General features: G+C 42.2%; 2 protein-coding genes across 3 annotated transcripts in view; both read left to right on the forward strand.

Annotated features, from left to right (window-relative positions):
• LOC112923068 (uncharacterized) overlaps positions 1 to 10,878 on the forward strand; it is a 59,361-nt gene extending 48,483 nt beyond the window's left edge. The window contains 2 exon segments of the mRNA XM_026002777.2: positions 9,777 to 10,495; positions 10,497 to 10,878. Of these exon segments, the coding sequence (XP_025858562.2) occupies positions 9,777 to 10,495; positions 10,497 to 10,740 (963 nt within the window). The 3' untranslated portion in view covers positions 10,741 to 10,878.
• Positions 817 to 27,818, forward strand: LOC112922989 (lipocalin Can f 6.0101). Of its 2 annotated transcripts, XM_072727660.1 has the most exons (10): positions 817 to 1,057; positions 1,572 to 1,785; positions 9,224 to 10,467; positions 14,611 to 14,791; positions 23,790 to 23,926; positions 24,697 to 24,770; positions 25,421 to 25,531; positions 25,879 to 25,980; positions 26,156 to 26,201; positions 27,540 to 27,818. In XM_072727660.1, the coding sequence occupies exons 5-10, from the start codon at positions 23,859 to 23,861 to the stop codon at positions 27,547 to 27,549; spliced, it is 411 nt and encodes a 136-aa protein (XP_072583761.1). In that variant the 5' UTR covers positions 817 to 1,057; positions 1,572 to 1,785; positions 9,224 to 10,467; positions 14,611 to 14,791; positions 23,790 to 23,858; the 3' UTR covers positions 27,550 to 27,818. The 2 variants fall into 2 exon arrangements, with proteins under 2 accessions (XP_072583761.1, XP_072583760.1); XM_072727659.1 differs by having other exon boundaries at positions 819 to 1,785.
• Positions 27,819 to 27,934: the final 116 nt, after the last annotated feature.

The following is a 27,934-nucleotide window of genomic DNA, read 5'->3' on the forward strand; positions in this document are numbered from 1 at the left end:
ATTTTGTTGTTTTTCTTTATTTCTCTACAATCCACCTAATATTCTTTGTATAGAAAAAAAGATAAGGTATGTACATTCCCTTTTAATGAAATGCATTTATTGGGCTCAAGAAGAGATGTGGAGGGCACAATTTACAAGGATTCATCAAAGCACTGTTTTGGGTGGCATTAAGGTGAACATAACCTGAATATATAACAGGAAGACAAAAAAAAAAAAACAAAACACTAGAAAAAAAATGCTACCCTCAAAAGTTAGTTTTACTTCCTTCTTGGTTGGAATCAATTCCTTCTTTCACAGACCCCTTCCCCACACAGGAAGAATGTGGCTGTGACTTATTTTTTGAATTCTATCTACCTACCTACCTACCTACCTACCTACCTATCTATCTATCCTACAGTGTTAAACAGTAAGTATCTCTTTGTTAAGGAATTCCATCTAGTTTGGGGTTCGATTTTTTCCCGCCCTTTTTCCCTAACCTTGTTGAATAAAAGGTTATATTCATCTACTAATATAATGAAAAAGCTGTTCCTTTTCTGTAAAGGTTAATGAAAAACCTGCATCCCTTCGGATTCATATTTGCCTATTGAGAAAGGAAAAGCTTTTCTTCGTCCCTTTTTCCTTTTTATTAGAATAACGAAAGAAAGCCAGCGCCCCCCACCCCCCACCCCACCGCACCCGCCTGCAAAGTCGCCTGGAGGTGGAAAGGTAACTCTGCAGCCGGTAGGGGACGCTGCCGGCGGGCGCCTGGCCTTTGCCAAGCATGCTGGGAAATGTAGTTCCAGGCGGCCACATGCGCAGGCGCACTTCCTGGCTTGCGAGGGGGAGGCAGAGGCGGAGGCTCGGGAAAGCCGGAGGGTGTTGGTTTCTCCTTGGATCGGGTAGTGAGCCAGTTCTTTTTTTTTTTTTTTTTTTTTTTAAGATTTTGAAAAAATTTATTCATGATAGAGAAAGAGGAAGATAGAGGCAGAGACACAGGCATTGGGAGAAGCAAGCGCCATGCCAGGAGCCCGATGCGGGACTCGAACCCAGGACCCCAGGACCACGCCCCGGCGCAAAGGCAGGCGCTGATCCGCTGAGCCAGCCAGGGATCCCCGAGCCAGTTCTTTCCCAGCCTCTCGCACCAGGAGGTGGACCGGGAGGGACCTCCGCGCTGGACTCCTCGTGACCCGGGGATGGGGCGGGGCCGAGGGGCCGAGGGAGAAGGCGGAGACTTGGCGGCGGGGGTTCGCCTCCGAGCTCTGCGAAGCCGTCGGCGGGAGGCCGCCTCGGGTTTTAGCGGGACTACGGCGGTGTCTCTGGGTTAAGGGGGAGGGAGAGCCCTGGCTGGGCGGGCACCCCAGGCTTAAGGGGCAGGGTTTGGGCTCCCACTTGTGGGTTGGGAGTTGGAGCGTGCGGCTGTGGTGGGGTCAGACCCTCCACCGGGAGGGAACGGCCGCTCCAGGAACTTCCCCGCACCCCGCACCCCTTCCCCAACCCCACCCCGCTCTGGAATGTAGGTCTCCTGACATCCACTTCTTTGCTTGCTCTCTCCTCTGAAATGCAGTTTCCCCAGAGGCTTTTTTATTTTGCAGGTACGTTTTCTGAAGCGTGTTCTCTAAGGAGCTGTGCAGTTGGTTCCCGACGTCCTGTGGGCTCTGAAGAGCACCTCCAGCTGGTCAGACAGGGTTCCCATAAAGACCGTCTTGACTCCTCAGGGCCCCTGTCTTTTTCAGCTCTGCCTTCTCAGGCCTCTCGTGTCCTAGACAAGATGGCATTAAGAAGGAAGACCTGACTACATTGTCTTTGGTGAGCAAAATTTTTCTTTTCTTTTTTTTTTTTTTTTTAAGATTTTATTTATTTATTCATTCATTCGAGACAGACACAGGGACCCCAGGATCACGCCCTGAGCCAAAGGCAGATGCTCGACCTCCTGAGCCACCCAGGCGTCCCCAGTGAGCAAAATTTTTCAATGCCAATTTATACCTTCAGCTGGTTTTAATTTCTAAAGTTCCCATCTGAAGTTTGAAAAATCACGTGTAAATATCCTTTGAAATTTTCTTAGATTGCTCATAACTTAAATGTACTTTATATGTATGCAGTTATGCAGCAATATATGTACAAGTGTTCTTTACATATGTACATATGTTCTTTACACGTTGAAATAATTCCTAGCATGGCAAGATGCTCACTTGTGAGAGGCATGTGAGAACCGAAACTGAGGAAATGCAGAATCTTCCATCTCACACTTCACTCCTAGCCGTATACTTTCTTGAGCCTAACTGGCAACTCTGTACACACGAAACGTGCAGGTGCAGGTGAGTCTGTAATGCAACTCGGTTTTACTTTTTCTTTCCTGAAATATCATCTCTGTGCCCAGAAGGAGGAAAGATCTTTCTTTCATTCACTGAATACATTGTTGAGGGCCTGCTTTTTTTTTTTTTTTTTTTTTTTGCCCAGTAATGTTTGAGGCATTGGGGATACAGCAGGTGAACAAAACCAAGTCTCTGCGTAGACGGAACTGATGGGCTAGGGTGGGCGCTCAGGCAATAAACAAGTAAATATGTCAGATAGTGACTAGCGGAAGAAACTGCATTAGAGACACGGGCTTAGGGAGGGCCTGGGACAGCTGTTATTTCATGTAGTGTGATGTTGAGTAGAGACTTGAAGGAAATGGGGTAAGCCTTGCACATATCTGAGGTTGGGGTGGGGAGTTCCTAGGCAGAGGCAATAGCAAATGCAAAGGTCCAGAGGCTCAAATGTGCCGAGCCTGTATGGAGGAGGCCATTGTGGACAGAAGAGTGCGTAACAGCATAGCAGATGTTGAGATGAGAGAGCTAAGAGGGTCCAGATCACACAGGGCTGTGTAGGAGTTTGGCTTTTATCCAGAGTGAGAAGAGAAGCCATACGAAGGTGGCTGTGGTAGTTATTGTTTAATCAGCTCTGTTGAGGTATAATTTACATGAAATTTAACGATTTTTATAGGAGGATTTTGAGAAGGACATGATTTGACTTATTGTTAAAGGAACCCATTTGGGTGCTCTGTGGAGAATAGACTGTATGGGAGTAAGAGGAGATATAGGGCATTTAGTTAGGAACTAAGGTAGTGATCCCCATGAAAGATGATTCCCCTGTTTTCTTTACTCTCCCATTCCTACCAGCCATGTGACATGTTACTCCAGCTCCTAGCCCATGTTCACCTTCGACTGATGATCCTGCTTCCTATTTCACTGAAAACAACCAGAAAAGAACTTCCAAAGGGTCTCACCCTCACATCTACCAACCTTTCTGGAAGTATTCCCATGTAGTCTGTCCTTTGTTACTATAGAGAAAAGGTCTGTGCTCTAATTTATGGCCAACCCCTCTACTGGTACGTTAGATGCCACTTCCTCTCGTGTACCTAAGCCAGGGTCTGGGATAATCACTGGGCAAAATTGCTGATAGTTTTGTTGTTCATGTATATTTTTGTATTTGGATATATTGACAACAGTAATTTTTTCTGAAAATTCAAATGCAGATTAAAAAAATTATAAATGATATAATATTCATCAACACTGATATGCCCTGGAAGAAATCGCTATAGTTATTTCATGCTGCTTCTGCCATTCTTGATTTACAAGGGACTTCCGTTTGAAGAGTTTAACTATAGCCATATTGGAACAGAACTAAATGCATAGGATTTCCTTCTCTTCCAAGTGTGTCTCATTTTTAGTTTAGTTTATTTCAAATAGAAAAGATCTTAGCCAATTCTCAAAGCTTTGCTATCCTTATATTCAGCTTGGGCTTAGACCATTGAAATGCATATTGATTTCATTTCAGTTGTGTGCATTCGTGAAAGGAGAATATGCTTTACAGGCATTCAGTGTCAAACAGGAGGCTGTCCCCTGGGTGGCGCAGTGGTTTGGTGCCTGCCTTTGGCCCAGGGCGCGATCCTGGAGACCCGGGATTGAATCCCACGTCGGGCTCTTGGTGCATGGAGCCTGCTTCTCCCTCTGCCTGTGTCTCTGCCTCTCTCTCTCTCTCTCTCTCTCTGTGACTATCATAAGTAAATAAAAATTAAAAAAATAAAAATAAAATAAAATGTTTACAGCTATCTACCTATTTGATTAAAAATGGATACATTGAAAAAATGGATACATTGTTATGATCATCATTTAAACAATTTATAATGTATTTGTGTCTTTAGAAAGACTCTGAGAAACTTGAATAGCCATCGCTACACTTCTAAACCACTGATTTTTAAAAAATCTTATCTCTATGAATTGGATAATTCAAAATATTTTTTTCAACGTAGTTGTCATTTTCTTTTCATAAATAGTGTGTGGACTATTTTTAAGTGGAGGGAAATACTACTGAAGTTGAGAATAGGAGAGAGGCTATAATGCTAGCCCTGCCAGGGGCTAACTGTGTGACCTTAGACAAGTGACTTAATTCCTGCTGGCTTGAATTGTGTCTTGGGCAAACTAGGGAATTAGTCTTCAGGTTTCCTGAGCCACTTTTTAGCTCAAATGCCTGACATCATGATCATTTGTGAGGTTCAGAAAGAAAAGCCTTTTGCATCTGGTCCTTGTGTTCATCTTCTTGTTTTTACGGCTCTAACAACATCAGTCAGCCCTGAAAAAAACAAACAAACAAACAGAATTCACAGTTAGATGGTCTGAGGAACATGGCAAATATTAGGACAGTCACACATCTTTGCCTGGCTGATTGTGGGGATGGTTCTAAGATGAGAGAATAGTAACCACCAGGGGTTTTAATGACAGATGTCAGGTCACCACTGTACTAGGAAGTAAGAAAGACAGGATCTATGATGACATTTTTGAGGGGTTGTCGTGGTTCTGTCTGGCTACCAAGATCGAGAAATCTCACAGAGTCAGCAACAACATCAGAGGTATAGTTTAGAATTGTGAGCTGCAGGCTTCCAGAAACTAAAATGACAAAGGAAAAATATCAGTTTATAGAAAAGCAACCAAGTACTTATTGAAACCTCTAAAATGCAAGGCACACCCTACCAAGTACATGGGGCTTTAAAAAAATCGGTGATTATGGTCCTTGCTTACAAATATGAAAGCTGACCACAAAAACATTAACTCTAAACTTCCTTTGCAGTTAGACAATGTTCCATAAATGCTGGATTGAAAAACGTAATTAGTAATGGTTAAGCTGTAGGTAGGTCTGCATAGAAGAAGGGAGACAGATTAGATGATATTTTAGGATCCTAATCCTGTTCAATTCTGAATTGTTTACGGTAGGGTCATAATACATCCTGTACACTTTGATTGACTGTTGAGATGTAGAGAAAAATAGTGTCTTAAATTACACTTAAGGTAGTAGGTTTAACTGGCAGGATGCTGTAGTTCAAAGACCACTGGATTGGGAATCAAGAGAATTCTTCACTTATTCAGTAAATACTTATTGGATGTTTTCTAGTTATTTTATAGTTTTATTTGTAATGTTTCACCCTGGTTCACCAATAATTTATTTTTATATAAGGCAATAGTGTTCAGTTTATTTTTTCCCTAAATGGATAGTAGGCCACTTATCCCAAGACCCTATTGAATCTCCATCTTCCCCCAAATATTTGAAATGCCACATTTATCCATGTATTAAATCCCTAAAAAAGAATGGGCCTATTTCTAGGTTCTTTATTCTGTTCTTATGTCAGTACTGCCCTGTTTTAATGAACATAGCTGTATGTTTTGCTGTGTAATATGGACAAATGTTTTGCTGTGTAATATGGACAAATCCCCCTTCAGCCTCATTTTGTTTTTCAAAAATACATATTCTGTAAGTAAAATTGGGATGCCTATTAGTTTTGTGGGGCTTCTATGACAAAGTACCACAAACTGAGTGGCTTAAGACAAGAGAAATTTATTCTCTTATAGTTCTGGAAGCTGGAAGTCCAAAATCCAGGTGACAGCAGGGCCATGCTGCCTCTGAAACCTGTAGGGGAATCCTTCCTAGCTTCTGGTGGCTTGCTGTCTTTGGCATTTCTGGCTCACAGCTGCATAACTGTAATCTTTGCTTTCATTGTCATGTGGTGTACTCCCCACGTGTCTGTGTCTTCACATGACCATCTTCTTACAAAGACACCAGTCATACTGGATTAGAGGCTTACCCTACTCTAGCGTGACCTCATCTATATATCTGCATTGACTCTTTTCAAGTGAGGTCACATTCTGAGGTACTGGGGGTCAAGACCTTCACATATTTGGCAGGTTGGAGATGGGGGCGGTTCCTTCAACTTAGAGAACTGGCATCTTTCAAATATTGAGTGTTTTCATCCAGAAACATGCATTTTCAGTTGTCTTTAGCTGCTGAGAGGTGAGTAGAGTATTTTGAAGTTGCTGTGCCTGTTTCTTACACTGTTTATGGGATTGTTCTATTTGGCCCTGATTTTCAGAAGTTTGAGATCTTTGGACATGCTTTTCTTTGTATTTAGCTTGCCTGTGGCTCGCAACTTCTTGAATATAAGAGTTATCAGTTGGAAAAATCTATCCTTATTCCTTCACATAATTCAATGTTCTCATTCTCTTCTCTTGTTTTACTTCTCTGTACTCTCAATGGATACAGAGTGGTGCCAAATAATGTACTTTAAATCACTCTTTAACTTAGAACCCTGGATCCTCTTTTTTTTTTCTTTTAAGATTTTCTTTGTTTATTCATGAGAGAGACAGAAAGGCAGAGACATAGGCAGAGGGAGAAGGAGGATCCCCGCAGGGAGCCTGATGTAGGACTTGATCCCAGGACCCCAGGATCGCACCCTGAGCTGAAGGCAGACGATCAACTGAGCCGCCCAGGTCCCCCACCCTGGATCCTCTTTGAACAACTTGCTAGCCCTCCACTTTGTTATCTTCAGATCTTAGCTTTACTCTTTCTTTCAGCATTGGTTGCATAAGTGGTCCCCTAGTGAGTACGTATTTGATGTGTTAGGAACCAGTGGCACTGGAGGATGTGCCAATGGACTTTTTTGTCCATTTTTGGGTTTTTTTGTCCATTCTTGTCCATTCTTGTCCATTCCTACATTCTTGTAGGAATGAAAAGAACCAGGTCACCATCAGACACTGTAAGGGAGGTGATGATAATTGTAGGAACCTTTTGACCTTGGATATGTAAAGCTTTGTAATTACTATAGATTACAGTGACTTTCCCCCAAAATGTCCAAATATATTTTATAAGTGCTTATCCAAGACTAGGCTTGTTTTGGGACCAGAGAGTTTTTTAAATTTTATTTGTGCACAGAGATATTTCTTTTCCTACTAAACGTGTGATATGTCTTTTCTTCAACACGTTGCAAATGGATAGCTTATTGTGCCATCTTAGCAGCATCAACATTTCTATATCTCAGAGTTCCCGAAGACAACGTAGGACACACTTATGAGATCCATCCTAAACACCAAGCCTATATCCTAAACCAAGAATGGGATATCAGCTCTTTAAGGATGTTATCTTTCAAGTAGTAGATCTGTATTTACAAATAACAGGAAAAAAAAAAAGGAGAAATGTCACAAATTACTTAATCAAGAAAAAAATCAGATAGCTAAGTAGCAACCGAATAACTAGAAATCCTTGTAAGTACCAGTCCGTCTGTCTATTGTGGTGGTGGTAGTAACAATATTGGTACTAGGAGGAGGCAGATTTGGAAATGCTGGTTAGTGCCCACTGCACAGAGCCCTTTTATCCGTGTCAAAAACTGAGTTAATATGAGTGAACATCAGCTTCATTTCTACATGTCTTTGTCCATTTTCTCACATTAACTCTGTGATCTCAGAGAAGGAGCACTCTTCTATTGCTAATTAATCTCTCTATCCTCAGACTCCATTCTTTTCCACTCATCAAGGTTTTAATACCTTGGTTTACTAATTAACGATTCAGTCATTCCCAGTTCTAACTTCAGCCAAAAGTTTTTCTCTTAAAAGAATTCTTGCATAACATAGTTTAATTTTTATCCACCTTTCAATTTTCTTCTCTCCTTTAATTACCAGACCTGCCATAATAGTAGCTAACAGCCTCAGTTTCCCTTCTGTGGTAGTCTTTGAAGTAGATTCTTCGATTTTTATACTAACATCATTTGGAAGACACTCCTGAATCCTGAATTCCTTCTTGATGGCACCCTGTTCTTAGTCCTTTCTGTAGTCAGACTTTCTGCTGTGTTTGATGTTTTTTCTTTGTTTTTGTGGCACCAGTAGATCTTTTTGTTCTAATCCCTTTCCAAATGCTTTTTAATTAGCTTCACTTTTGCCCTAACACAAATGCATGTGCTTTTAAGGTTTATTTTCTACTTATTTATTTTTATCTTAAAGAATCCATGCATTCTAATATCTTCATAGTCCCCTTATGTCATTAACTCCCTGAAACGTCTCTGTCAGTCTAGATATTTCACTTGTGTTCTGTCCCCTTAGTTTCTCCTGCTTGGAGCCTGTCTCCACTTAGATGTCCCACTTCACTTTAAACTCAATATGGTGAAAAATGAAATCACCAACTTTCCCTAAGGTGCCTCCTTTTCCTTCCATATTTCTAGAATTAGTAACACTATTAGGGTGCTATTATTTCCTCTGTTAATAGGACCATAAGTAAGACTGTTAGTTCCAAACTTATTGGCTAGAAATTATTGTATCTTTTTCAACTTCATTTTGAAAAACTCCCCATAATCAGTGTCAGTATTTTTAAAAATTTCTTTCTTCCTTTTTATGTTTTAGGTTTGCTCATACATTAAATTATTACTTTATCCTAGTCCAGACTCATATCATTAATATTAAACTTTTTGCTGAATTCAATAGCCTTATTCTTTCATTTTCCACTGTAGATGAAATTAACAAACATCTTCATCTAAAATGTTTCATATTCATCATGTTATTGCTATGACAGAAAACTTTAGTTTTCCTATCTCCTACTATATGGCATTGAATATGTTTGTCAGAGTTTTTATTAACAATCACATTTCACTTTTCCTTTATTTTATTTTACCTCTAGTTCCAGAGATTGTTAATGTCATTGACTTTTTGTCATGTCATGTACTTTTCTGTGCCTCTATTTTTTTATTATGCTATGCATTTTGTCTCAGTGCTTCCATTTCTTTTACTCTGCCTATTTGTATTAATTCTTCCCTTCTTTAAACTTCCATATTAATCAGGACCTATACTGTATTATCTTTTGTTTCATTATAACACTGGTTCATTTTTATTTTTATTATATTTTTTCTCTGTAATTGATGAACGGGTTTTGTTTTTTTCCTTTTATATTCCAGAGGGAAGAGATATTGTCTTCTCCTTAATCCTGGATACTATATCCAAAATCAAAACATCAACTCCAAAACAGAAATCTTCTGAAAAAGGATAATGTCATGGCTTGATGTTAGACATTTTTCTAAATGATGATTCCTAAAACTTTGCATTAGAAGAATTGGAATTTGATAACAAGCTTGAGAATGCTACTAAAACTGAATTACAAGGACACTCAATTAAAGAAGAAGATCATTAATAATTTTGAGGAAGTATTTAACCTGAGCTCAATTCTTTTTAAACAGCAGTTTCTAAAGACAATTATGACATAAATGATAGAGGCTTAAAGCATAGTTCTGTGTCAGTTGATTTTTTTAAAAGGCAGCTCATAAGTGGAAAATAATTTATTACATATAAGAAAGGAAGCATTTTTTATCTAAAACCTTACTTATTCTGGAAACAATTTAAATACAAAGCCATAGTTCAGTACTAATGGAACCTGAGAAAATTGGTATGAGAGAGAAGCAGGAATGTAAACTATATGGTAAATCCTTCAGCTGGAACACTAATCTTATTCAGCATCAAAGAATACATACTGGGGAGAAACCTTATGGATGTAATGAATGTGGAAAAGTTTTTAGTCAGAGCACTAATTTTATTCAACATCAAAGAGTCAATATGGGGGAGAAACCTTATGAATGTAATGAATGTGAAAAAACCTTTAGTTGTAGGTCATCCCTTAGAAATCATGAGTGAATTCATACTGGAGAAAAACCCTATCCTTGTAATGAATGTGGGAGGGCTTTCAGCCATATTTCAGCCCTTACTCAACATCACAGAATTCATACTGGAAAGAAACCATATGCATGTATTGAATGTGGGAAAACCTTCAGCCGGAGCACACATCTTATTGAACATCAGGGAATTCATTCTGGGGAGAAGTCCTACCAGTGTAAGGAATGTTGGAAAGTTTTTTCCCATAGCACATCACTGATCCGACATCAGAGAACTCATACCAGAGAAAAACCCTATAAATGTAATGAATGTGGAAAAGCCTTCAGTCATACCCCAGCCTTCATTCAACATCAGAGAATTCATACTGGAGAGAAACCCTATGAATGTAATGAATGTGGAAAGGCCTTCAATCGGAGCGCACATCTTACTGAACACCAGAGAACTCATACTGGAGAAAAACCATATGTTTGTAAGGAATGTGGGAAAACCTTCAGCCGGAGCACACACCTTACTGAACATCTAAAAATTCATTCTGGTGAGAAACCTTATCAATGTAATCTATGTCAAAAACTATTGCTATAGAACATCACTAATTCGACATCAGAGAACTCATACAGGAGAGAAACCCTACCAATGTAGTGAATGTGGGAAATCTTTCAGCTTAAGCTCCACCCTTACTAAACATAAGCAAACACACACAGGGGAGAAACCTTATCGATGTAGTAAATGTAGTGATGCTTTCTATCATAGTACATCTTTAATCCAACATCAAAGAACTCATTTTAGAAATGGAATCCTATCAGAGTAATGAATGTGGGGAAGCCTGCTATACCTAAACACTCAGTGGTAAGAAACTCTAGGATTGTTATGCAAGAAAAGGTTTGGGCAAAATGCTCATTTTGTTTGTACTGAGAAAAAACAGTGTTCTTGCCGTTAATCCTGAAAATGTGTTATCATTGAGATAAAAACTTATAATGGAATTATCCCTAAACTGGTTTGTTTTTAAAAACAGAAAATTATTTTTAGAAATAATTTACTACAAATATATATATTTATTTATAATAGAAGCCTATTCAGATACACAAAAATTTTAGTGGGATCATGAAAATTGTTTATATATCATTTATCCCTTTAGTAGTCCTCATGTTATTTTTCAATGTTAAAGAAACACATTAATAGCGAGTTTGAGTTTTTTAAATTAACAAATTTGTCTAATAGCCATATAAGAGAATGCTTTCCCCCACAGAGAAATATGCATTATTTTCCAGTACTCATGGAATGCTTTTTGTTTTATATGTTAATATAAAAACATATTTTTTCATTTATATATAATGTTTTATATATATATATATATATATATATATATATTTTTTTTTTTTTTTATAACCCCATACCCATACCCATCAGCAATAATTCCCTATAGCCCTTCTCCCTCTAGCCTCCGATGACCACTCTTCTACTATCTCTTTATGTGGATTTATCTGCTCTGGCCTTTTCATATCAGTGAAATAACAGATTATGTGGCCTTTTATGGCTAGCTTCTTTCACTTAGCATATTTTCAAGGTTCCATCCATGTTGTAACAAGTATCAATATTTCATTTTCCTTTTTGGTTAAATAAAATTCTATTGTATGGATCTACCATATTTTTTTCCATTCATCAGTTAATGGATATTTCAGTTGTTTCAACTTTTTGGTTATTGTGAATAATGCTGCTGGGAACACTCGTGTGTAAATTTTTGTGTGGACATGTTTTCATTTCTCTTGGGTATATACCTGGGAGTGTAACTGTTGAGTCAGAAATTAACTCTGTTTATCTTTTTGAGGAAATGCCAGGTTTTATTTTAAAGCAGTTGCACCATTTACAAGCCCACCAGCAAAATGTGAAGGTTCTTATTTTTCCACATCCTCCTCAACACTTGTTTTCTCTGTAAAAGATACATGTATATTTTCAGAAGTATTTTTATAAGTACACATACATGTGTATTTCTTTGGAGAAATGTCTGTTCAGATCCTTTGCCTGTTTTAAATTAGACTTTTTATTGTTGAGTTGCAAGATATTCTTTATATATTCTATATATAATTTGCAAATATTTTTCCCATTCTGTGGGTTTTCTTGATGATGTTCTTTGAAGCAGAAAAGGTCTTAATTTTTATGTAGTCCAGCTTACCTATTTTAAAAAAAGATTTCTTAATTTGAGAGAGGGAGAGAGAACAAGTGAAAGAGAAAACATGAGCAAGTGGGGGGGGGGGCAGAAGGAGAAGCAGATTCCTTGCTGAGCAGGGAACCTGACTCGAGGCTCCATCCCAGGACCCTGTGATCACAGCTGGAGCCAAAGGCAGATGCTTAACCAACTGAGTCACCCAGGTGCCCCCAGCTTACCTTTTTTCTTTTATTGTTTGTCCCTTTGTTGTAGCCCAAAGTTGAAGACTTATATATTTTCTTCTAGGAATTTAATAGTTTTAGTGCTTACTGTTAGGTCTATGATCCATTTTGTATTAACTTTTTTGTATATGGTGTGGGGTAGGGATCCAACATCATTCTTCTGCATGTGGATATTCAATTATCCCAGCATCTTTGTTGAAAAGACTATTTCCCACATTTAACTGTCTCAGCATCTTTGTCATTCATTGGGATTTTAAAAGTAAATTTAGCACACTAAATATATTTGTTTTTTTTTAATAAGTTTTTTTTTAAATTTTTATTTATTTATGATAGTCACAGAGAGAGAGAGAGGCAGAGACATAGGCAGAGGGAGAAGCAGGCTCCATGCACCGGGAGCCTGATGTGGGATTCGATCCTGGGTCTCCAGGATCGCGCCCTGGGCCAAAGGCAGGCGCCAAACCGCTGCGCCACCCAGGGATCCCTGAATAACTAAAATAGTGTTAAAAATTAGGAACAACAAATGGGGCTTGCGCTCCAAGCAATTCAAACAGTGGTCTGTAGGAAACAAAATACTTAGTATACCACAGATGAAACCACTGGATCTGCAGAATAGAAAACAGAAAAATAGGTATATATGAGAATTTAGTTTGTGATTACAGTAGCATCCCAAAACGGTAGATAAAGAATGCACTAGTTGTTAAATGATATTGGGATGATTGGCTCTTTATCTGGGGAAATAATTACCTCATGGCATACACAACATTTAATCCCAGAAGGGAGTAAGTGAATACCATTTTGTGGTAGTTTCTTTTTCCATGAGACAGGACCCAGGCACACAAGTCTGAAGTTTTCTTCAGATCCTTCCATGACCACAATTGGGTAAACACAAATTTAAGAAGAGTTTTGAAAAAAAGAAAAAAAGGATTGTAAGAGAATAAACCTAAAACATAGTAACAGGATTAAGTGTAACTATTATAGCAGTGAAGGTCCCTTTTTAGATTAGATTCACAGGGAGGAGAGCAAACATTTCTGGGTTGCTCAATGAAACAGTATAAGAAATTAAGAGGCTAAAGTTATCTGATTCACCCATGGTCACTTTAATAGATCATTCAAATTCAGGTTTTTTTGTTTAATACTGTGAAAGACTTGCCAGGTTGTCTTTTTGGAGGAATTTCCCCATTTCATCAAACACTGAACTTCCAATCCTGAAGAATAATTTCTACTTGCTCTGGTAGGAGGGCACTGGCACCCTTTGTCTCTAGGTGACTCTGAAACTATAACCACTGTGTGTGAATTTTGTCTCTTAACTGTACTGGTGCGATTTGAGAAGACATGGTCACCAGCAGAAGATAAATCAATATAAGGTATTCCTGTTTGATTCTTGAAATATGATATTCTTGCTTTTCATTTTCTAGAGTTTGTGGAACACTATGGTCTTCTGTTATTTTCAGTTGTATCTGAATCAGAGCGGTGTGCCCCGAGAACCTTCCCTTCAGCATTCTCCTTTGGAGCACTGTGGAAATAACTCTCTAGATCCAGCACGGAGCTGCTCCTGGGGGCTCCTCAGCAAACCAAAATTTATTTATTTTTTTTAGCAAACCAAAATTTAGATAATGTTGGTGTCCCTGTAAATGCTCCACTTGACAGAAGTGCAGTATATTCGGTCAGCCAGTCCCCGAAGGCTGAGCCACCTCTGGGCCTTCTTACCCCAAACAAGTTTGTCTGTGCGGCCCCAGCCAATCATATTTTTATTTGTCTCTTGCTTGTTCTTTAGTCTGTAAAAGCTTTTTGCTTTTTGCCTCTTTTTGCAGTTCTCCAAAAGGAGACTGGCTACTTGATGAAGTGTTAAAGCTTGTGTGTCTCACCTAAGTCGTCTTTAAATCAGTTTTTAACAACAGTAGGAGAAATTAGCGAAGAAGGGCTGGGCTAGGGGGGTTCAGGAGTTCCTTCGGGCGCTTCCTCAATCCTACTCCTTCCCTCACAGTGAAAACAGCCCGTGGAAAAGAGCCATTTTGGTAGAAACCCCACGCTGTGGGGCTGGGGCTTTAACTGAACCATCGCAGTGCGCCCAGGCAGGTGCCCTCTAACCCACCAGCTTGCCACGCGCCCACCCACCCCGGCCTCCCTCCGGGGAGGAGGTGCCGAGGCCCACGCACTAACACTGCGGGGCACCAGGGGGCCGAAGAAGGGGGCAGGGGAGCGCTGCAGGCCGCACCGCCTCCTCTAATTTATTTCCAGTTTACTTTGCTCTTCTACATAATTTTTTAAAAAGATCTTATTTATTTATTCATAGACACACAGAGAGAGAGAGGCACAGACCCAGGCAGAGGGAGAAGCAGGCTCCATGCAGGGAGCCCGACGTGGGACTCGATCTCGGGTGTCCAGGATCACGCCCCAGGCTGCAGGCCGCGCCACACCGCTGCGCCACCGGGGCTGCCCTAGTTTGCTCTTCTACAAGCTCACACAGCGAAACGGTAGGTCACGGATTCTTAGGCTTCTTTTTTAAAAAGAAAAGTATTTAAAACTACAAATTTTCTTCTAAACCCCGCATTAGCTGCATCCCACAGATCTCCATGGAACGCATCTTCATTGTCATTTCACTGACCCGAACATTTTCTGATTTTCTTGTGATTTCCTCTTTGACCCGGGCTCTAGCTCCTTCCCCGCTCCGTGGGCACCTGGGCCAGGCGCTGGAGCGCTTCACTTAAGCCAGTGAGGCCGTGAAGCCGTGAAACCCTCCCGCCTGGGCTTGCCTCGGACGGAGGGCCCCGCAGGTGAACACGCGCTCCCAGGCAGGTGCGCGCCCGCCAGGCCGTGCTCCCACGCACGCGCGCTCCCACGCACTCCTGCTCCCATGCACAAGCGCTCCCAGCAGGCCGTGCTCCTAGGCAGGTGCGCTCCCAGCAGGCCGTGCTCTCAGGCAGGTGCGCTCCCACGCACTCCCGCTCCCACGCGCGCGCGCTCCCACGCACTCCCGCTCCCACGTGCTCCCGCTCCCATGCAGGCGCATTCCCACGCGCGCACGCTCCCACCAGGTGGCGTTCCCACGGACGCGCGCTCCCACGCACTCCTGCTCCCACGCACAAGCGCTCCCAGCAGGCCGTGCTCCCACGCACCCACGCAGCCCGCGCTCCCACACACGAGCGCTCCCACCAGGCGGCGTTCCCATGCATGAGCGCTCCCACGCACTCCCGCTCCCATGCAGGCGCATTCCCACGCATGGCTCCCACCAGGCGGGGTTCCCACGCGCGCGCGCTCCCACGCACTCCCGCTCCCACGCACTCCCGCTCCCATGCAGGCGCATTCCCACGCATGCGCGCTCCCACCAGGCGGGGTTCCCACGCACGCGCGCTCCCACGCACTCCCGCTCCCACGCACTCCCGCTCCCATGCAGGCGCATTCCCACGCACGCGCGCTCCCACCAGGACGCGCGCAGGCCGTGCTGCGGCCCCGTCCAGCGGGGGTCAGTCTCCCCGGGGCTGGGCACGTTCGCCACGCCGTGCGCCCCGCGCTCCTTTCTGGATCCGCATTTTCCTCCCGCAGAGGATCCTCTCCCGCAGAGGATTCCCGGGCTCGGCGAGGGCCCGCGGGGAGAAGGACGGAGAGGAGCGGGCAGCCGCTGCCCTCACTCCGCAGGCCGCGGGGGGCAGGGCCGCGGGGGGCCGGGCCGCGCTCCCGCGTGCTTGGTCTCCGCCTGGCGGCCACCAGCCTCAACGGCAACCGCCCGGGCCCTGCCCTTTCTGCCCCGGTTGATCGGTTCCCCCCAATAAAGGAGATTTTGCCTCTTTTTAATTTGGAACCCAGGCTGACTTCTCCTATGTGAGACGGTGTTTATCCTATTCCTACATTTGACTGATAGTTTGGCTGGATTTTGTAAACTCTGGGTTAAAAATCACTTTCATCAGTGTGAAGTGATTTTGCCATCATTTTTGAGCTTCTAGCATTTCTGTTTAAGAATGCCATCTGATTTTGCGTGTGACACTTCGTGTGTGTGTGTGTGTGTGTGTGTGTGAGACTCTTAGGTTCCCTTTTGCTTCTTCCCGTATTCTCAGATTTAAGTGTGATGTTCCTTAATTTTGCATCTTGTCGTTCACCCTCATATACGTCCATTGTATCATTTTACACCACCAACAACGTATGACAATTCTTCCAGTGTTTGTCGTTGTCAGATGTTTGGTTTGTTTTTTGTTCTTGCCATTTGCGTTGGTATCTGGAAATATGTCACGGTAGCTTTGATTTTAAAATATAAATCAACAACCAAAATATCAAAACATCATTTAGATCCACCTTCTCTCTTCTGCCAAAGAGGGTAGTAATATCCTTTTTTGGTTGACGAATTTGGAAACCAGACTTTCATATATTGTTGCTGAAAGTGTAAACCTGTGCAGGGTTTTTAGAGGGCAATTATGTGTTCATTAGGATAGGGATTTTTTCTGCTGGTTCCCTGCTGTGTCGTAATGCCCAGGTCAGCACCTAGCACAAAGCAGGAGCTAAATGTGACAAATAAAGAATAAAGGAATGGTAAGACACTGGCTATGTGGCATGGCAAAAATCCAGCTTTGGACGGTTCATGCCAGAGTGTTTTTGTTTCTTCGTTTAATTTCTAAAAACAAGCCAAAAGCACTATGAGAATAAGACAAGATCTACTTCCATCTTGATTCTGGAGATACGTAATTAGACTAAATCACACCAATGACAAAATGAGTCCGTTCAGAGAACTGGAGAGACAGAGCTTTTGCTTTTAGGAATCTTTTAGCATCCTCTCAGTAGAATATTTTACCAACTTAAAAGAGGAAAACAGCCAAAGACCTCAGATACTTACATATTGAAAATAACAGAAAGATTATTAATACACTCTCCCCCAGATGATTGAGATTGGATATTTTCTGGGTATCCAGTCTTCTCTCCCCTGACTGGGAACCATCACGGACACCTTGCCCCAGTGTGTGTTGGCAGGGTGGGGGGTGGGGGAGCACTCAGGATCCCTCTAGGTTTCCTATTTCACAAGCCTCAGCTTCCATGTGCCTAAGTGAGGGGCGGATTTTTGCCTCCCTCAACCTTGCTGCAGGGTGAGCCCGCAGGCTGTGACCCAATGATGCAGGGCAGGTTGGGGAAAGAAGAGCCAGATGTGGCCAGGTGAGGGCCAGGAGGTCAAGTACAAACTGGAACCTGCCAGGCGCTTCTACATAGATGCTTCCTGTGGTTGGCACAGTCCCATCCTTCAGGTCTCAGCTCAGGACTCAGCTCCTAAGAATGGTCTCCTTGACCACATAGTGGTTGTGTTGTGTCAGCTGGGTTAGACTGAAGAACTGTGTTTCCTACCAGTGCTTTCCCTGTATAGTTCCAGTGAGAGTTGGCTAAAAGAAGAGTATGCATTAAAATTTGGAAGGCACAAGTCAGGCAATGGCCATTACTCTCTGGAGGTCACCGTAGTCAGACGAGGTGATGCCAAGGCACTTCGTAGGTTCCAGCACCCAGATGCTGAGAGAGCTATGGATCTCTTTTGAGGAGGCTACTTATTTCTGGATATTAGGATCGTATGCCAGACGTAGACATGAACTGCTCAGATTCCCCCTCCGAGAAAGGGCTCATGGCAGGAGTGTGGTTAGCTGACAGCCTCCACTGATCAGATTTGCCTCCGATCTTGAACTGAGGTCCTGGTTTCCTTGGAGTGACCCCAGTCGATGACTCACCATGTGGTACAAGATCCTATTACTTTCTTTTTCTTTTTTTTCTTTTAAAGATTTTATTTATTTAGCCATGAGAGACCCAGAGAGAGAGGGGCAGAGACTCAGGCAGAGGGAAAAGCAGGCTCCCTGCGGGAAGCCCGATGCGGGACTCGATCCCGGGACCCCGAGGTCATGCCCTGGGCCGATGGCAAACGCTCAACCCCTGAGCCACCCAGGTGTCCCCAGATCCCCTTCATTTCTGCCTGACACGGGATTCTTTTAACATCCTTCAGACCTCCCCACTGGGCTGACAGAGACTTTGTCAGATCTACATCATCTTTTCCTAATCCTCCTGTAATCCTGCCTCCTCCTTTTTCCTTTCACAAATGTTACTCCCTGATAATCCTTCCACACCCCTGTATCTGTCTCAGTATCTGCTTTCCAGAGGACTCAGCTGACACAGATGGTATGTTGTTAGGTCCAAGAGACCTTTCATCCGTAAAGGGAATGGATATTTTAGAACTGGATTTGGGTTGGTACCAGCAGAATGTATAACCACCCTGGGTGCCAGGGACCAAGAAATACTTCCCAGTCTGCCACACGAATTAAATCAGCTTGTGTTTCTTCCTATTCTTCTTGGCACTGATAATTGCCAATTGTCTTGGTATTATATAACATGGCTTGAATGTTCCCGCAGGCTTTCTCAATGAGTGACCTGTTCAAGTAATTAAGAGTATGATGAAGACAAGGTCACTAAATCCATTTCCAGCCAGCCAATTAGTTTCAGTCAAGTTGCCTGGCCATAAGCGGACTGTTATCCATTCATATATGGATTCCATAAGCCTCTTACCCACACACTGAGTCATAATGTAGGCCTATCACTTCTCAACCACCTGGTAGACTGTTACCCTTCTCTTGGGTTACTTAAAAAATGCCCTATATTTGGTGTTGAGTGAGGAAGTCCTAATGTGGTTGGTGACCAGTTCTTAACTTGAAGCCACGAACGGAAGGGGATAGTTTTCCTTTTTGGCATGGAAGTGTCTCCTAATTCCTTATGAGAAGAACAGTCTTTCCAAATCATCCATCCACCCATTTGACTATCAAGTTTTTGGTTTACTGAAAAGCGTTGCTACTCGCCCTCCGCTTGGCCAGGCTCTTGGCAGCTACACCCACAGTGCCACATTTCTGAGAAACCTGCATGCAGCTTCTTCAGTAGGAACTACCAGGCAGGCACCCCTGAGGGTCTAAAGCATTGCTCGTTCCTGTTCTATTCGTCTTCCATGTCAGAAACATCAAGCTTCCATCTTTAACAAGTGAAGCCATGGAAGCAGGGGCCCCGGGGTCAGACAGTCTTGGGGTTCAAATACAGATTCTCCCACAGACTGGCTGTGTGATCTGGGTCCATTTACTTAAGCTCTCTGAATCTTAGTTCACACCTCTGTTCACACCTCTCTATACCTATCATATAGAGCTATTATGAAGATTATATGAAAGAATATTTGTAAAGCACTTCTCTAATACTGAGTTCTTACTCTATTTCCAACATTAAAATATTATTTTTATGTATCAAGCCTTTGGACAGATGATATTTGTACTGCCACATCCTCATTATAACCATTTGCCTTGGTAAATGGATTCTGACACAATCCCATCCTTGAACAAATGTAACTGAACAAGACCTTCTTTCTTTGCTTACCAGATTGTTCCTAAGTTTGATGACGTCTAAAAGCCTTAAATATAAAAGTTGCTCAAGCAACCTGACTGTAATAGAGCAGTTTGGATCCAGATGTCATGTTTGAAATGTGGCCGTATGATTAAATATTAGCTCTCTGGTCTTAAAAGATTGGTACATTGGGTATTTGGGGCCTTGGCAGTTCAGCCCTGGAATGACTGGATACCCTTAGAATCAGGACTGTACTCAGCTGGCCCCATAAAAGAGAAGGTGCAAAAGCTAGCTCCCCAGTACAGCAGCAGAGGCCAGGGTGTACACGTAGCCTGTCTGCTGCTGTTGTGCTGACTCAGAGAGGCTCCTCAGAGGTGCTATTTGCCCCCTAAGCAGAAAGGAAGGGGTCCATTTCCTTGGGGCCCGTAGGCTGGCAGACAAGTCAATTCTCAGCTCTTTCCCCATAAAGCCTTTATTTCCCAGGGACTGTCTCTTTCCCTCTCCACTGGACTGAGAGACGACTGAAGTCTATTAAAGCTTGCATTCTTTAGGTAAAACTCCACTTATCTGGAGGGAAAATATTCTGGCACTGTACCTAGAATTAAGTATTTTTTTAAAAATTTATTTATTTATTTATTTATTTATTTATTTATTTATTTATGATAGTCACAGAGAGAGAGAGAGAGAGAGGCAGAGACACAGGCACAGGCAGAGGGAGAAGCAGGCTCCATGCACCGGGAACCCGACATGGGACTCAATCCTGGGTCTCCAGGATCGTGCCCTGGGCCAAAGGCAGGTGCTAAACCGCTGTGCCACCCAGGGATCCCCTAGAATTAAGTATTTTTTTTTCAATGTCCATTTGCATTGAGGATCTTCTCTTTTAAAAAAGATTTTATTTATTCATGAGAGACACACACAGAGAGTGGCAGAGACACAGGCAGAGGGAGAAGCGGGCTCCCTGTGGGAAGCCCAATGTGGGACTTGATCCCAGGACCCCAGGGATCACACTCTGAGCTGAAGGCAGATGCTCAACTGCTGAGCCACCCAGGTGTCCCAAGTGGTCAGTCAGGTTTTTTTTTAATTTTTTATTTATTTATGATATTCACAGAGAGAGAGAGAGAGAGAGAGAGGCAGAGATACAGGCAGAGGGAGAAGCAGGCTCCATGCACCGGAAGCCCGACATGGGATTCCATCCCGGGTCTCCAGGATGGCGCCCTGGGCCAAAGGCAGGTGCTAAACCGCTACGCCACCCAGGGATCCCCGTGGTCAGTCTTTAATTGAATCAAATCACGTATTTTCTCCTTTTATTCATCTTCATTACTATTGGTTTCTGTTTTCATATATATATTTTTTTCTTTCTTCCCCCTGCAAGTATTTTCTACCAATCTGTGGTTTGTTTTGCATTCTTTTGTGACTTTTGAAGAACACAACTGTAATTTTGATGATATCTTATTTTTGAAATTGCCATTTTATGACTCATGCCTTTGGTATTGTATCTAGAAAATCTTTGTCAAATGTAGGGTCACAGAGATTTTCTCATCTGTTTTCTTTGCAAAGTTTTGTGGTTTTAGGTTTTCAGATTTATGTCTATGATCCATTTTGAGTTAATTTTTGTATATGATATAAGGATTTAAATTCATCTCACTGCATGGATAGCTGTTTGTTCTAGCACCATTTGTTGAAAATATCATATCCTTTGTCAAAGATCAGTCATTCACATATGTACTGATCATGCTAATACAACATGGTCTTTACTATGGTAGCTTTATAAAAAAATCTTGAAATAAAATAATGTTAATTTTCCAACATGTTCATCATTTTCAGATTTGTTTTGGCTATTCTAGACTCTTCGCATTTTCATATAAGTTTAAAAATCTATTTTCCAATTTCTAGCGAGAAGTGCCTACTGGGATATTGATTGTGGTTAATTAAATGGAAAGGAGAAAGTACACAGCCTTTGTCACCAATTCAACGTCAGTTCTTCCATCTCAGGAACAAGAAAACCCATAGCCAGCCCATAATGACTAAAGTTATATAGATCTCAAAATACCAGTGCCTGGATATTGGTTGAGCATAAATTAGGAATGGTCACAGGGGCTGAAGTGGCTTTTTTTTTTTTTTTAAATATTTATTTGTTTGAGAGAGAGAGAACAGCAGAAGGGGTAGAGGGAGAGGGAGAGAGAATTTCAAGCAGACTCTGAGCTGAGCGCAGAGCCTGATGCAGGGCTCAATCTCAGGACCCTGAGATCATAATCTGAGAAACCAAGAGTAAGACATTTTACCAACTATGCCACCCAGGCGCTCTTGGAATGACTTTTCTAAATCAAGCCATAGGTAGAATGCCACAATTCCTAGGTTCACTGCCTTATGCTCAGCTCCTTCCATGTCACCAAACTCTTTCTGTTTTGGGAGTGATGCAGAAGGGGACAAGGCACAAGGCAGAAATGAACTATAGCTTTTAACAAGCTCCAGCTGGGGGCATGTGATCCTACTCACCTGAATGCTCTTCCCACATGCCCTCCACATCTGCATACCCTCCCTGACTTTCAAGACCTAGGCCAAGTCCCACTTTATCCAGGAATAATTCTCTGACCAATATGTGCCAGACATTATGCTGAGGGTTCTACACACATCATCTAATCGAATCCCTACAGTAATCTATGATGCACATATAATTATCCCTCTTTAAAGGAAACTAAGGCTCAGAGAAGTTAAATCTGTCCCCATGGCTTCAAAATGGCAGAGATAGGAAGGAAGCTCATATCTACATAACTCCAAAGTCATGTTCTTAAGCGCTTTCTCTGTGATACCATCTCCCCAGCATCACTCCTTTTCTGACCTACAGTGGTTTGAACTTAGTCCGACTCAGTTGGGTTATTTCATATGCTTGTAGAGTCATATGAAATGAGTAGATGCAGCATTTCCCCAACTCCATTGAAGGTTACTTGATGGAAGAGATGACATCTTGTACCTCTCCACCTGTCTTATGGGGCCTCTGGTATAGTGGGGTATACACTGTGACTCAACACTGTCTGTTCATCGTGGGGAGGGGGAAACCACACAGGTCGAGTTCAGAGAATAAGGAAAAAAATGAAAATATACTGAATACCAGAAACCATACTTCATTATTTTATTCACCCTATTTTGACCGACTCTATTTTAATGTTTTGTGAAAGGTACTGTCACCTTGGTAGAGAGTTTCTTTTGTTTCAGAAATTAATAACAATGGAGTGGCATGCCCAATTCTGCACACTGTGTGAGTGGTGGAACATAGATTCCCTACACATTCCACTTCCCAGTGATAGTCCATTCCTACCATGCATAATTGGCTTTCTGATCCCAAGCCAGACCCTCAGTTAAATCTGGTTCCAAAAGGCAGCTGTTTTTGTCCCACTATTTTTCTTGAGTATATGTTTTGGGAAATTTAAGGCCACTAAGTAGATCTAAAGAGAGATGAGATTGCCAAGTTTCAAAAGGGCAGGAACAATCCTTGGCCTCACACCAATGAATGACAAACTGTTTAATGGAATGGGAGGAGTAAAAGTGGTGTCCCATGCAAAAAAGAAAAAAAAAAAAAAACTAGACCCAGAACAGATATAAAAACAGGAGCTGGGGAGTGGAGCCACTGTCAGGGAGAGGCTTGCTCCCAGTAGCTGTGGGGGCAACGGTGCTAGCTATCGCCTGCCAACATGAAGCTGCTGTTGCTGTGTCTGGGGCTGATTCTAGTCCATGCCCATGAGGAAGAAAACGATGTTGTGAAAGGAAACTTCGATATTTCAAAGGTAGAGTTGGCATGGTGTAGTAACTTCAGACCTTGGGGATGGCTTGGAGGGTTCTGAAGCAACATGGTCCTACTGGAGAGCAGGAGTCCCTTGACATATTAGACAAAAAGGGTGGTTTCAGACTCTTAACTAAGAGCAATTGTACCATGTTAAAAGATGACAACATTTGGGGACCTCTATTCTCCCTGGAGGGATAGTGGAAAGAGCCCTAAATGTGGTACCAATTGACCTGAGTTCTAATTCTATGTTCACGTCACCATTATGAGGTCACCCACAGGGCAAAGTTCAAGGAGACAAGTGATCCTGTGGTGTTCTCTCTCTTCTTTTCTTACCCAATTATTTTGCTGATTTATCGCAGATTTCGGGAGATTGGTATTCCATTCTCTTGGCCTCAGATATCAAGGAAAAGATAGAAGAAAATGGCAGCATGAGGGTTTTTGTGAAAGACATTGAAGTCCTGAGCAACTCTTCTCTGATCTTTACAATGCATACAAAGTAAGTATGGCCTTCTTCACTTGGGAAAGGAGACACGAGAGTCTGAATATCGTGTTGGAACTCTGCGTGTATGAGCATGTGTGCACACACGTAAGGGTGTACCCATACATTCTGGGTCTCTATTCAAAATCAGAGTCCACTATCTGATACTGATTGGACGTGGAGTACCCAGGCCTCTTCCAGATTCAGAGATAAGAATCATGACAGAAATAAATTAAAATAGGAGTAGAGGAGGTAAGTAGAAGGTATCAGAATCGTAGGTAGTATGGCAGTACAGCATAAATTCGGAGCACTGGATTTGGAATTGATAGCCTCTCTCTTTAATCCCTCTCTTACTAGCTGTGTGACCAAGAAATTTCATCTGTTTCCACCTCAATTTTCCCTTGGGTAAAGAGAATTATACTAATTCCCTCATGTTTTTTTTTTTTTTTTTGGTTTTGTTTTGTTTTATTTTGTTTTGCAAGGACCCTGTGAGGTAATGTTTGTAGAGCACTTATGTGAGAGGCTGGAACATGTGAGCACTCAGCTAATTATCTAGACAGGTAGTTGTAGTAATAGTAATAGTGGGAAGTAGTAGCAGAATAACAGTAATAGAAGCAGTTGGCCCCTTCTTAAAGTATCATATAAAGTGAAATAATGTAAATAAAAGCTCTTTGGAAACTGTACCTCCAAAATGTTCAACAGTTAAGTGGAATCAGAAACTCAGGGGTAGAGGGTGAAGGAGCTAGCCCATCAATATCTCTTGGACATCGGCTTATTCTGTTTTACAGAGTGAATGGAAAGTGTACTAAAATTTCTCTGATTTGTAACAAAACAGAAAAGGATGGTGAATATGATGTTGTGTGTAAGTATATTTAAAAAGTCTTTCTAAATTCTACTTCCAACTTCAAGAATTTACTAAACCCCAATATCTTCAGGATCTTGACCAATTTCTGATCACATGATATAATGGGGGCCATGTAAGAGATAATATCCTGAATCTGGAAGAATCTTGGGCATAAAAGCCAAAGCCTGGCACATCATACCATCAGATAAAGAAGGCAGTTTGATTATATGTACCTCCAGCAAGGAAAGAAAATAGACAGACAAACAAAAGACAAATGACGAGACAGCTTCTTGTTCCCTGCCCACTTTCTGATGATGTCTAGTGGCCATTGACATAGCACATTGCTTAGAGTATAGCTGGGTATGTAATGCCAGTGGGGTTTATAGAGAGGACAGAGACACATAATTGGCAGAGATGGTCTCAGAGAGGATGATAGAGCATAAATTGCTACTATAGCTAAATTTTTCTACCACCAGTAGTCATTGTACCAGTATCCCTTGGATGTTGCCCCATGAAGCCCTGGGAGATGTAAATGAAGGCATTAGATATCACTCTCTATCTCTTCCATGATATACACTTGAATTTGTTTTGTGAGTGAGAATAGGTAAAGGGTTTCCTCTGCTTCTTGTGGACCAAGCAAGCTGAGTTGTGTTCTGTTTCCTTCACAGATGATGGATACAATTTATTTAGAATAATTGAAACAGCCTATGAGCACTATATTATATTTCATCTTAATAATATCAACCAGAAACAGAACTTCCAACTGATGGAGCTCTATGGTAGAGTATTTTCATGCTGACACTCATCGCGGGGTAGGGAGGGAGAGGAAGGAAGGCAAGCAGTTCTCCCAATTTTATCCTGGAATGTCTCTCCTCCCCTGAAGACAGATGTTCACTTTTGGTAATCCCCCAGGCTTGGTGATGGGAAAATGATAACATCTCTCATTGTCCCATAAGCTATAGCCTAGCTTCAAGATGTCAAATTCAAGACAGGTTATAATCCATCCCCAAGACTTCTGCCTAAGCACCCAACCAGTGCTGTCCATTTTCCCATCCATCTGGAGCCACCCCTCATGAGCCTCAGTGACATACACAAGACACAGCAGTTCCTGTTGCTCTTCCCACAGCCCGAAAACCAGATGTGAGTCCAAAAGTCAAGGAAAAGTTTGTGAGATATTGCCAAGGAATGGAAATTCCTAAGGAAAACATACTTGACCTGACCCAAGTTGGTAAGTTTAGCTCTTTCTGGTTTTCCCTTCCTAAATTCCTACATTTACTGAGGTAAAAAAGTCAAGAGAAGGCAATACCCCCAATCAGTCCCCTTTGTTTTACCCTGAAAAATCATTTGGTTTCTCTCTGGAAAATAAACCGGGGTCAGTGTCTGCATGTGCTCTGCCTCCACAGATCGCTGTCTCCAGGCCCGACAGAGTGAAGCAGCCCAGGTCTCCAGGTTGGTGATCTCTGGTGAAGAGGGTGGCCCAGGGATCCATGACTTCCAAAAGCATTAGGGATTTGTGTCCAAAGATGGCAATAAAAATAATTTGGTGAGGAAACTTGTGGGGAGAACATGAGATGTGGAGTTGGAGGTACTAGGTGTAGGACTCATTCCTATCATGAGCTTTGTTGTTGTTGTTGTTGTTTTAAAGATTTTACTTATTTATTTGACAGAGAGAGAGCACAAGTAAGCAGAGTGACAGACAGAAGGAGAGGGAGAAGCAGGCTCCCTGCTGAGCAGAGAGTCCAACATGGGGCTCAATCCCAGGACCCTGAGATCATAACCTGAGCTGAAGGCAGACGCTTAACTGACTGAGCCACCTAAGGGCCCCTACCATGAGCTTTTGAACAAACAACTTAAACAATTACAAGCAGAACAATGATGTTTACCCTACAGGGTTACTGTGTGGACATAATGCTGGTGAGAGGCCTTAGTAATTGGTAATGTGCTAGAAATCATTAAGACTTAAAATATGAGGGGCACTGGGTGGTTAAGCCTCTGCCTTCGGTTCAGGTCATAATCTTAGAGTCCTGGGATCAAGCCCTGTGTCAGGCTCTGTGCTCAGCAGGGAGCCTGCCTCTCTCTCTCTCTCCCTTTGCCCCTCCTCCCACTTGTTCTCTCTCTCTCTCAAATAAATAAATAAATTTTTAAAAGACTTAAAATTTGAAATGGGGAAAGAGTAATAGGGCATGAGTATGAAACTCACACCTATTTCTGTGTTTGTGGTCTATCCTCCAAGCCCAGGAGGCCATCTTATGCTCCAGTTTATGACAAACATTTCTTCCTTTGATCTCTGCACATCCTTAACTTCTCACCTGAGAATAGAGCTGTCTAAACTTCCACTGTCTTCTAAACTGGAAAATATGCTGAATTTTCTTATTGGTTTCCTACCTTAGATTTATTGTGGAGCATCGTTCAGATAATGTGGCTTCCATAAACTAAGCATTGAATAAAAGGTAGCTCTGGCTTTGCCATTCTCTCTCAATTTATCAAAAACTCTTCCAAACTTCTTGTGCTGAAGATGGTAGAAACACGCCTAGGATCCTTCCTTGCTTCTTTTCTTTTTTTCCCATAGATTCAGGTTGGGGAAGATTAAGATGAGATCAGCAACAGGAGAAAAAGCATTTACTCATTGCCCTCCCTCTGCTATTTTGGCAAGTAACGTAGGTTAAAAGACAGGTTGACACCTCCTTCTTCACATTTGTCTCTGAAATAGAAATTCTTTTTGCCCTCAATTCAATCCAAGAAGTGCTTAATATGTTTCTGTGTTCTCTTTTTCAACCGCTTATTTAGTGCTGAGTGAATGCTTCCTCGTTTGGGCTCCAGGATCTTCCCTTCCATGGCCCCGCGCCATCCAGTAACAGTTCTTACCTGACTTCCATCATTATCACTTATGAAAACATTATCTCCTTCTGCATCTTCAGGATCTTTCCTAATTGTCTAGGAAAACTCATCAACCAACCAAGAATGAAAGATTTTCTACAAATTTTTGATTCTCCTTGTCATAACGCAGGAGAACCCCACCATGAATAAGATTTTCCTCTACCTGGTCAATAAATGATTAGCCCTGCAGTCCTGTGGTTTGTCTTTGTGTATATGAGAGATATGGAGCCCCCAACAAGTTAAGGAATAAGGGGGGACCTCCTTGGCTCTGAACCCATAATCCTTCTTTAGCTTCTCAGAATTGT

Source organism: Vulpes vulpes, chromosome 12 (assembly GCF_048418805.1).
Source record: "Vulpes vulpes isolate BD-2025 chromosome 12, VulVul3, whole genome shotgun sequence".
Lineage (NCBI taxonomy): Eukaryota > Metazoa > Chordata > Mammalia > Carnivora > Canidae > Vulpes > Vulpes vulpes.

Coding starts and splice junctions, on each gene's coding strand:
- LOC112922989 (XM_072727660.1), top strand. CDS start 23,859: ATGAGGGTTTTTGTGAAAGACATTGAAGTCCTGAGCAACTCTTCTCTG. Junction 24,771..25,420: donor TGGTGAATATGATGTTGTGT/GTAAGTATATTT, acceptor TTTCCTTCACAG/ATGATGGATACAATTTATTT. Junction 25,981..26,155: donor ACTTGACCTGACCCAAGTTG/GTAAGTTTAGCT, acceptor CTGCCTCCACAG/ATCGCTGTCTCCAGGCCCGA.